The sequence below is a fragment of the Leucoraja erinacea genome, chromosome 5 (genome assembly GCF_028641065.1).
Source record: "Leucoraja erinacea ecotype New England chromosome 5, Leri_hhj_1, whole genome shotgun sequence".
Lineage (NCBI taxonomy): Eukaryota > Metazoa > Chordata > Chondrichthyes > Rajiformes > Rajidae > Leucoraja > Leucoraja erinaceus.
In genome coordinates, this window is record NC_073381.1 from 92,309,107 (window position 1) to 92,319,655 (window position 10,549).

General features: G+C 45.7%; 1 protein-coding gene across 4 annotated transcripts in view; it reads left to right on the forward strand.

The window, feature by feature from the left end:
* The window catches only part of LOC129697565 (CSC1-like protein 2), a 138,134-nt gene that overhangs the window by 123,495 nt on the left and 4,090 nt on the right, over positions 1-10,549 (forward strand). For 3 of the 4 annotated variants that reach the window (XM_055636238.1, XM_055636235.1, XM_055636236.1), the window contains 4 exons: positions 159-326; positions 2,854-2,969; positions 6,423-6,482; positions 8,104-8,181. In XM_055636238.1, coding sequence (XP_055492213.1) covers positions 159-326; positions 2,854-2,969; positions 6,423-6,482; positions 8,104-8,181 — 422 coding nt within the window. The remainder of the gene's footprint in view (positions 1-158; positions 327-2,853; positions 2,970-6,422; positions 6,483-8,103; positions 8,182-10,549) is intronic. The other variant, XM_055636239.1, reaches the window with a different exon arrangement.

The following is a 10,549-nucleotide window of genomic DNA, read 5'->3' on the forward strand; positions in this document are numbered from 1 at the left end:
AGGATCTCGACCCGAAACGTCACCCTTTCCTTCTCTCCAGAGATGCTGCCTGTCCCGCTGAGTTACTCCAGCATTTTTGCATCTACCTCCAAGTATTGATTGTATTTTAATCAATTTAATGGGACGTGGAAATGTTTTTTGTTTTGGTTTGCCTTTAGGTTTAATGTACATGCTCCTGAAGCACTTGGTGGATCGTTACAACATGTACTATGCCTACCTGCCCGCTAAACTGGACAAGAAGATCCACTCTGGGGCCGTGAATCAGGTGGTGGCAGCTCCCATCCTCTGCCTGCTCTGTCTGCTTTTCTTCTCCACCGTCAGAACAGGTGAGATGACTTTTCGCCCGTTCATTCATTCCTTCCTTCCACTCTTATCAAAGGTTTTGCACCCTCCCGCTTTGCAACCTTTGCAAGCTTTCCCAGCCTCCTTTCTCCCCCCCCCACCCCCCAAGCACACTCAATCTGAAGAAGGGTCCCGATCCGAAACATCTGTCCCGCTGAGTTACTCCAGCATTTTGTGTCTATCTTCGGTGCAAACTGGCATCTGTAGTTCCGTCCTACACATCTCCTATCCTTGTTCTCCAGAGACGGTGCCTGACATGCTCAGTGTTCTGCACTGGGTTCCATTTAAACCCCCTCCCATTTGTTCTGTCAGCTGTGTCTCAGCCATAGAGTGATACAGCGTGGAAACAGGCCCTTCGGCCCAACTTGCCCACACTGGCCAACAATATCCCAGCTACACTAGTCCCACTTGCCTGCACATGGTCCATATCCCTCCAAACCTATCCTATCCAATTACCTGTCTAACTGTTTCTTAAACAATGGGATAGTCCCAGCCTCAACTACCTCCTTTGGCAGCTTGTTCCGTATAACAACCACCCTTTGTGTGAAAAAGTTACCCCTCGGATTCGTATTAAATCCTTTCCCCCTCACCTTGAACCTATGTCCTCTATTCACCTACTCTGGGCAAGAGACTCTGTGCATCTACCCAATCTATTCCTCTCATGATGTTGTACACCTCTATAAGATCATCCTTCATCCTCCTGCTCTCCAAGAAATAGAGACCCAGCCTGCAGGAGTAGGCCATGTCGGCCACCCTTCTAGCCTGCACCATCCCATTAAATATCTCTAACCCCAACTGTGCTCTAGTCCAACTCACAATCCCGTACCTGCCTTCTGTCCATACCCCCTGATCCCTTTAGCCACAAGGGCCACATCTAACTCCCTCTTAAATACAGCCAATGAACTGGCCTCAACTACCCTCTGTGGCAGAGAGTTCCAGAGATTCACCACTCTCTGTGTGAAAAAAGTTTTTCTCATCTCGGTTTTAAAGGATTTCCCTCCTTATCCTTAAGCTGTGACCCTTTGTCCTGGACTTCCCCAACATCGGGAACAATCTTCCTGCATCTAGCCTGTCCAACCCCTTAAGAATCTTGTAAGTTTCTATAAGATCCCCTCTCAATCTCCTAAATGCTAGAGAGTATGACACAGTGCTAGACCTGCTGCCTTATAGCACCAAAGTCCTGACATCCCAGGAATCAGTCTGGTGAACCTTCTCTGCACTCCCCTCTATGGACCGCATAATGTCCTTCCTCAGATACCCTAGACCAAAACTGCACCCAATACTGCAGGTGTGGTCTCACCAAGACCCTGCTGTAAACTGCAGTAGAACCTCCCTGAACTAGAGTACTCAAATCCTCTGATGCTATGAAAGCCAACTCAGTGGGCTGAAGGGCTTACTTACTCCCCACTGCACCTCTAAACTATACCTTCAATGTATTTGGAATTTACCATCCTGGGACCCAGGTCTCTGCTGCTGTCTACCCTTCCCAATCGGTCTACCATTTAGATAATTATCTACTTTTTCCGGGTCTTTTGCCATAGAAAATGGATAACCTCATAAGATAGTGGTCACTCATCGTTATCTGCCTCTCTCAATGGGGTGGCAGACGAGAATGTCCCTTCAACTCTCAGATGGATCGTGCAGCTGCCATTTTGTTAAAACAGATCTGAGTTTCATAATCAATGTACATTCTTCAACTAACATCTCCAAAACAAATGATACAGTCCTTCCTCCTCACCAATTCTGCTCCAATTGGCTAGCCCACCGTGCATCCCTTAAGGGCATACCTTTAGAAATGGGATGAGGAGGAATTTCTTTAGCCAAAGCGTGGTGAATCTGTGGAATTCGTTGCCACAGATGGCTGAAGAGGCCAAGTTAGGTCTTTATTTCAAGTTAAACAAGTTGAGTCTTTATTCTTTGGAGCGCAGAAGGTTAAGGGGGGACTTGATAGAGGTCTTTAAAATTATGAGAGTTGAAGTGGATAAGCTTTTTCCATTGAGAGTAGGGAAGATTCAAACAAGAGGACATGATTTGAGAATTAAGGGACAGAAGTTTAGGGGTAACATGAGGGGGGACTTCTTTACTCGGAGAGTGGTAGCTGTGTGGAATGAGCTTCCAGTGGAAGTGGCGGAGGCAGGTTTGATTTTATCCTTTTAAAAATAAATTGGATAGGTATATGGACGGGAAAGGAATGGAGGGTTATGGTCTGAGTGCAGGTAGATGGGACTAGGTGAGAGTAAGTGTTCGGCACGGACTAGAAGGGCCAAGATGGCCTGTTTCTGCGCTGTAATTGTTATATGGTTATAAGTCGCCAGGTATTTTTAAAGCTGTTTGACAGATTCCTAATTGGTAAGGGTGTCAAAGATTATGGGGAAAGGCAAGAGAATGGGGTTGGGATAGATCAGCCATGATGGGAATGGCAGAGTAAACTTGATGGGCCGAATGGCCTAATTCTGCTCCCATGACGTATGAATAACCATAAAAAATATGTATATTTTCATTTAATTTCAGGCTTCTTAGCTGCTACATCCATGTTTACATTTGTTGTCCTGGTGGTCACTATCGTTATCTGCCTCTCTCATGTCTGCTTTGGCCACTTCAAATACCTCAGTGCACATAACTACAAGGTAAGCAGCAATGTATACCGTGTGCTGTAGTCTTGTGCCCGACACCCAGCTACCTATCTGGCTGTTTGCTTTAAGGTCTCTGTACAAGCACAAAGTACGGGTTGATTAGTACGGGTGTCAGATGTTATGGGGAGAAGGCAGGACAAGGGGGTTGGGAAGGAGCGATAGATGGCAGAGTAGACCCAATGGGCCGAATGGCCTAATTCTGCTCTCAAATAGCATCCACACTGAACAGGAATATTTTGATAACTCTAATTCTTCACAATTTGCTATTGGTCACGTTGCTTGTATTGTTTGATAACATTCCTGCTTCTCAGGAGTGCAATGGGTGTGTTCTATGTACAAGTATGTATGTGTACACCACCAGCATGCAAGTTAACTGGGTAACCTTAAGAGTGTGCCTCGGAACCAGCTTATTGATTCATGCAATGCATGATGCATCGACCTGTATGACACAATAAAACACCGCTTGATGTTAGCCAAGGGAGCGACAAAGTGCTGGAGTAACTCAACAAGTTCGGCAGCATCCCATGAGGTGTTACTGCAGCACCCTGTGTCTTGTTTTTGTAAACCAGCATCTGCATTTCCTTGATAGACACAAAAGACTGGATGGAGTGACTCAGCGGGACAGACAGCATCTCTGGATAGAAGGAATAGGTGACGTTTCAGTTCGAGACCCTTCTTCAAACTTCAAGCCATGTCTAAAGAAGGGTCTCGACCCGTAAGGTCACCCATTCCTTCTCCCCAGAGATGCTGCCTGTCCCGTTGAGTTACTCCAGCATTTTGTGTCTGTCTTCGCTGTGAACCACCATCTGCAGTTCCTTGTGTCTCCTTATCTAAAGGAGTGCTGGTTTACCCCTTTGCCTCTGCTAGATATCACTGATATTAATGCCCTTTGGATGGTTTAAATAGTGGTGACCTCCTTCACTTTGCTTGAGAATCTTTTTACGTTATGCCCTTGCGAATCTGAATGAGGATGGTTAAATAGTTGGCCACCAAATGCTGGAGCAACTCCGTGTGTCAGGCAGCATATCTGAAGAATATAGATAGGTAACGTTTCACTTTGAATCCCTTCTGACTGAAGATGATGGATAATCACCTATTCCTTTGCTCCTGAGATGCTGCCTGACCCGCTAAGTTACTCCCGCATTTTGTATCTTTCTTTGGTTCAAACCAGCATCCTCTGTTCATTTTGATTATGTTTTGATTTTTAAAAAATGAGATGTCTTTCCATCAATTAAGGGCGGCATGGAGGCACAGCGATAGAATTGCTGCCTTACAGCGCCAGAGACCTTGTGTTCGATCCTGACTTTGAGCCCTGTTCCACTGTACGAGTTCATTCAAGAGCTCTCCCGAGTTTAACAAAACCCATCAAACTCATGGTAGCACGTAGAATGTACGGCGGAGCTCGGGAACGTCTCTTAGCGACTCGTAACGCTAACGGCAGGTTCTCGGGAATCGCGGTAAGCTCGGGAAGAACTCTTGAATGAACTCGTACAGTGGGACAGGGCTTTAAGGGTGCCGTCTTTGCAGAACTTGTTCCTTCCCCCTGTGACCGCGTGGGTTTTCCCCAGTTGCACCGGTTTCCTTCCACACTCCGAAGATGTGCACGTCCAAAGACGAGGTTAATTGGCTTTGGGTCAAAATTATAAATAGTCCCTATTGTGCAGGATAGTGCTAGTGTACGGATATCGATGGCCAGCGAGAATTCAGTGGCCGAAGGTCCTGTTTCCGCGCTGTATCTCTGATCTAAACTACGTATGGGATAATTAAGTATCCCTACTTTTTTTTCTGAAATTGATTCTAAATTAGACTGGATTCCTGCAGGTGATCTTGCCATTATTTGTTTCATCGGAGTTAGTGAGGACTTCTAAGTGATGGGCCTTCACGAAGCATTACTTGCTCATGTACTTGTGAGCAGGGTTTTCTGGGTGGCAGTTTTTGCAACTCTACCCTGGGTACACTGAGACCACTTGAACGTGACTGTGCCCCGACTGGGACCTGCTCAGTCAGTAACGATCAAGCCCATGGATCAAGAGCACTCTAGCCTAAAGAATTGTCAGCTCCCTGGCTATTCTACCGGGAGTAGTTGTTGTTTTTGGTGTGTTTTGGTTGTTTGATTCCCTGGTCTCAAGTCATGAATCTTCTGGGGACACAAGAGACTGACTGCAGATGCTGAAATCCTGTGCAAAACACAAAGTGCTGGAGGAACTCAGTGGGTCAGGCTGCATCTGTGGAGGGAAATGGAGAGATAAACGTAGAACGCAGGAATGGGCCCTTTGGCCCACAATGGTTTTGTGCCGAACATGATGCCAACAGATTTCATCAGCCTGGACATGATCCGTATCCCTGTATTCCTTGCACTTCAATTTGCCTATTCAAAACCCTTTTCAACGCCACTATTGTATCGGCCGCCATCACCATCCCAGGCAGTGCGTCGAGCGACCCTCCACTCTCCACTATAATAAAAACGTACCCCGCACATCTCCATTAAACTTCCCCCCTCTCACCTTATAGCTGTGCCCTCTAATGTTGGACGTATCTACTCTGGGAGAAAGGGTAGACAGTGTGAACATAGAAACATAGAAATTAGGTGCAGGAGTAGGCCATTCGGCCCTTCGAGGCTGCACCGCCATTCAATATGATCATGGCTGATCATTCAACTCAGTATCCCGTACCTGCCTTCTCTCCATACCCCCTGATCCCCTTAGCCACAAGGGCCACATCTAACTCCCTCTTAAATATAGCCAATGAACTGGCCTCAACTACCCTCTGTGGCAGAGAGTTCCAGAGATTCACCACTCTCTGTGTGAAAAAAGTTCTTCTCATCTCGGTGTCTATCTCTGCCTCGTGTACTTTTACATACTTCTATCGAATCTTCCCTAAACCTATGTTTTGGGTTCATTGGGCAGTTGACGTTTCAGAATGATATGCTCCTTCAGACTCTGAAGAGGTTGTCCGGACTCCACGTGTCTGTCACATTTCCCTCCCCAGATGCTGCCAGTCCCGCTGAGTTCCTCCGGCACTTTGTGTTTTGCTAATGAAACTTGTGCCCCATTCGTCCCTTCCATCTAAAAGTAAAGGTGTTTCTGTGGTCTGCGTTTCATGGTCTTTCTGTCTGTCTGCCTTGCATTATAATGCCCCAGTGTTTACTGAGTGTGTCCCATCACAAGAGGTGAGAGCGCCAGCAATTTCCATTCAACCCATTAGGGCTGTATATGACAGAACGAGCCTCAGCCAAAACTTTCCATTGAGTAATGGCAATTGGAGTGGGAACAACAGTTTGCTTTGTGTCTTTTCCCCCAGGAGACCACTGAAAGCAATGTTAAAGCAAGGATTGAATCCGTTAGCACTATTTTCACGGAGGAGGAGGCATTTAAATCGCTAATGAACCTTGCTAGATCTTTTTGTTTCCACTTGCAGATAAAATAACATTCCCCCATTGATTTTCAGCAAACCTCTCCTCCAGCAGATGCAATAAGTACAGAGGATGAATCCTGTTACAGGACGCTGGTAAATCTCACCATGGGGGAATTAACCCTGACTAATGTTTACCAAATCATTCTTGCAGAACACGGTGATGCGTAACAATCAAATTTGAAACCTGGACTCAATTTTTGCATGCTGGGCCTTTTTCCTGTCGTTTCATTTCATGCTTCTCCAGGCGAGGAATTCAAGGCGGCCAGTGGGGAAGTTCCTCAATTTTTGCTTCCTGTAGTATCGTCAGGTCGTCACGGAAACAAACTAATGTGTGGTTTAGTTTCGCTGTGCAGATTAAAGGAGCTCTGTGCAACCTAAAGCACCGGCAATCCAGTTCACAGAACCAGGGCACATTTATTCCCTTCTCATAGAATATAAGAGCAAAAGTAGGCTGTTTGAGCCTGCTCCACCATCAGTGAGATCATGGCTGTTACTGGTTTTTGTTTGCCTGCTATCCCGTCAAAGAAAGAAATACTATGCACCACTGGTTAGATGGTACCCAAGGTCACGGAGCTGTGAAGATGGACACGGGATGCTGGAGTAACTGGAGACATCTTTACCCATTCCTTCCATCTAGAGACGCTCATGACTCAGCTGTGGTTCATCTCTGATCCTGCATCCCTTACTCTCGACTGACATCGTACTCCATGCCCTTAGTCAGACATAGTCTCGACCCGAAACGTCACCCATTCCTCCTCTCCAGAGATGCTGCCTGTCCCGCTGAACTACTCCAGCATTTTGTGCCTCTCTTCGGTTTAAACCAGCATCTGCAGTTCCATCCCACACTACTTCATATTCAGTTTATTGAGTCCCACAGCCAATCTATTACAAAGTCCATGGCCATTCTAAAAATAAATGGTGGTGAAATAGCCGAGCAGCAATTTTTTGTCAATACCTGCCCAAAGCTGTTTGGTTCAGAATGGTACAGTACCAGATCAAACCTCACTGGGGCATGTGTGTGAGTGGAAATTGCTCCCCCTCCCCCTCCCCCCTCTCCGTTTCTACGCTGTATCTCTAAACTAAACTAAACCTGTCCAAATGGCATTTAAATGCTGTTATAGTAAAGAGCACAAGAACCACATAACTTCAGGAAGTGTCTCGGGATCAATGGATTGGAAATAAATGTGTCCTAACCCTGTGTTGAAACGCTGACAAACAGATCAGTAACAGCAGACTCCTAATCTCCAGTGGAGCCCTTTTGATCAAAGTTGCCAAAATACTTCCTCCAGATTAATAAAACGTGAAAAAGTAAGTGGTTCACACAGCCCCTTGAATCTATTATCGCAGTTCAATAAGATCATGAGAACTTTCGATATCACTTGATTCCTTTATTAATCTCAACCATGAATATATTTATTCATCATCCACCACTCTGAATAACTACTTTCTGACCAAATCATACTTCACTTCCTGCATTTAACTCATTGGGAATGCTCTCCTCTGAATTCACCCTGCAGGTGGGAGATGGGAGCACGAGGAGATCTGTGGTAGATCTGTTGAATGTCCTTTCGAGGCGAAAGGACATTCAGTTGCGCGCTCAGCAAACGAGGCGTGAGCCTGTGTCTGGGCCTGACTGGCTTTGGACACGGGCTGGGTTCTGATACCAGAGTGGGTTCACAGAAAGACTGCTGATGGCTATTGGTCTCACTTACAGATCGACCGCAGTGAGGCGGATGGAGCAGTGGAAGCAAACGGACTTCGGGAAGGCACTTCGTCCCCACCCAAAGTCACAGTAAGTTTCCCTTTCATCCATTGCTTTCAGATTGCCCCCATCTTTATTGCACTTCTCTAGCGCCTTCAGTGAGTCTATTTTTGCCCCCAAGTTCTTTAGTAGGCACTTCGAGCCTGCACCGCCATTCAATATGATCAGCGATCATCCAACTCCTCCATAGATCCCCTTGAGGGCCACATCTACTCCCTCTTTTAGCCAATGAACTGGCCTCAACTTCAGAGAGTTCCAGAGATTCACCACTCTCTGTGTGAAAAAAGTTCTTCTCATCTCGGTTTTAAAGGATTTCCCCTTTATCCTTAAGTTGCCCCCTTTGCCCTGGACTTCCCCAACATCGGGAACAATCTTCCTGCATCCAGCCTGTCCAACCCCTTAAGAATTTTGTAAGTTTCTATAAGATCCCCTCTCAATCTTCTAAATTCTAGAGAGTATAAACCAAGTCTATCCAGTCTTTCTTCATAAGACAGTCCTGACATCCCAGGAATCAGTCTGGTAAGTATGGCCTGAGCAAAATTTGTCTGCAAAACAGGCCCTCCGGCCCAACCTGTCCTAAACCGTTCCAATCCATGTCTTTGAAATGTTGTTATTGTACCCGACCCAACTACATCCTCTGTCACTCTCTGTTAAAATGTTGTTCCTCATGTACCCTTTGGAACTGGAATGTTTAGGTCTGTTTATCAATATCATGTGTACCAAGATACAATGACAAATTTTGCTCAGGCCATGCTTCCCACCATTGTCTCCATCTACACTTCACGCTGGCCCGGAAAGGCAGCCAACATAATCAAAGACTAGTCTCGCCCTTCTTCCTGTTCCTTTGCAAATTAGATCGCTTTGATTTTTATATAAACAAAAGTAACCCAGCGGGTGAGGTAGCATCTCTGGAGAACATGGATGGGTGACGTTTTGGGTGGGTGGACCTTTGTTAAGACCTTTGATTCTCATCTGATGTCAACATCACAGCAGTTGCCAGCAACACATGCCAGGAAGTGCCCAGTGGATTTTCTGGAGTTAAGTGAAATAAGGCAGCACGGTGGCGCAGCGGTAGAGTTGCCGCCTCACATACGCCAGAGACTGGGTTCCATCCTGAATGCGTGCGCTGTCCATATGGTGTTTGTACGTTCTCCCGGTGACCACGTGGGTTCTCTCTGGGTTCTCCGGTCTACTCCCAAGACGTACAGATTTGTAGGTTAAAGATTGTAAATTGTCCCTGATTTGTGGGATAATGCTAATGTATGGTGGTCGGCGTGGACTTGGAGGGCCGAAGGGCCTGTTTCCGTGCAGTATCTCTAAACTAAACTGAACTTTTGATCTTCATATTTGACTTTCAGAAAATTCAAATTTCAATAAATGCGGCATGTGATAAAATCTTTAAGTCTCACTTCCTCCCTCTGCTGGTACAATCCCTGCTGGAGAAAGTAGCTGAGGCAGGGTAACATAGAACATAGAAACATAGAACATAGGTGCAGGAGTAGGCCATTCGGCCCTTCGAGCCTGCACTGCCATTCAATATGATCATGGCTGATCATCCAACTCAGTATCCCGTACCTGCCTTCTCTCCATACCCCCTGATCCCTTTAGCCACAAGGGCCACATCTAACTCCCTCTTAAATATAGCCAATGAACTGGCCTCAACTACCTTATGTGGCAGAGAGTTCCACAGATTCACCACTCTCTGTGTGAAAAATGTTTTTCTCATCTCGGTCCTAAAGGATTTCCCCTTTATCCTTAAACTGCGACCCCTTGCCCTGGACTTCCCCAACATAGGGAACAATTTTCCTGCATCTAGCCTGTCCAACCCCTTAAGAATGTTGTAAGTTTCTATAAGATCCCCCCTCAATCTTCCAAATTGTCGGCTTGCGAGTACAAGCCGAGTCTATCCAGTCTTTCTTCATATGAAAGTCCTGACATCCCAGGAATCAGTCTGGTGAACCTTCTCTGTACTCCCAGTAGCAACTACAGTGGCAACATTTAAAAGACATTTGACCAGGTACATGGCTAGGAAAGGTATAGAGGGCCAAACGCTGGCAGATAGGACTGGTGTAGATGAGGCATCTTCATTGGCATAGGTAACTTTAAGCCAAATAGCTTGTTTCCGGGCTGTATGAGTCTGACTTTAAGAAGGTACAGGAGTCTGAAAACTGTGACCAGCAGGTTCAAGAGCAGCTCCTTCCCAACAACCAGGGTTGAATACGACCCTAACCTCACCAATCAACTTCAATGGATTACACTAAAAACATTGGGTTATTTTGCACCAGTATTAAGTCGTGGAATTTTTATATTATATAATAATAATATTATTATATAATATAATAAAGTATAATTTGATATTAGATAATAATTATATATTATCTATGTGTATTGCATTTAC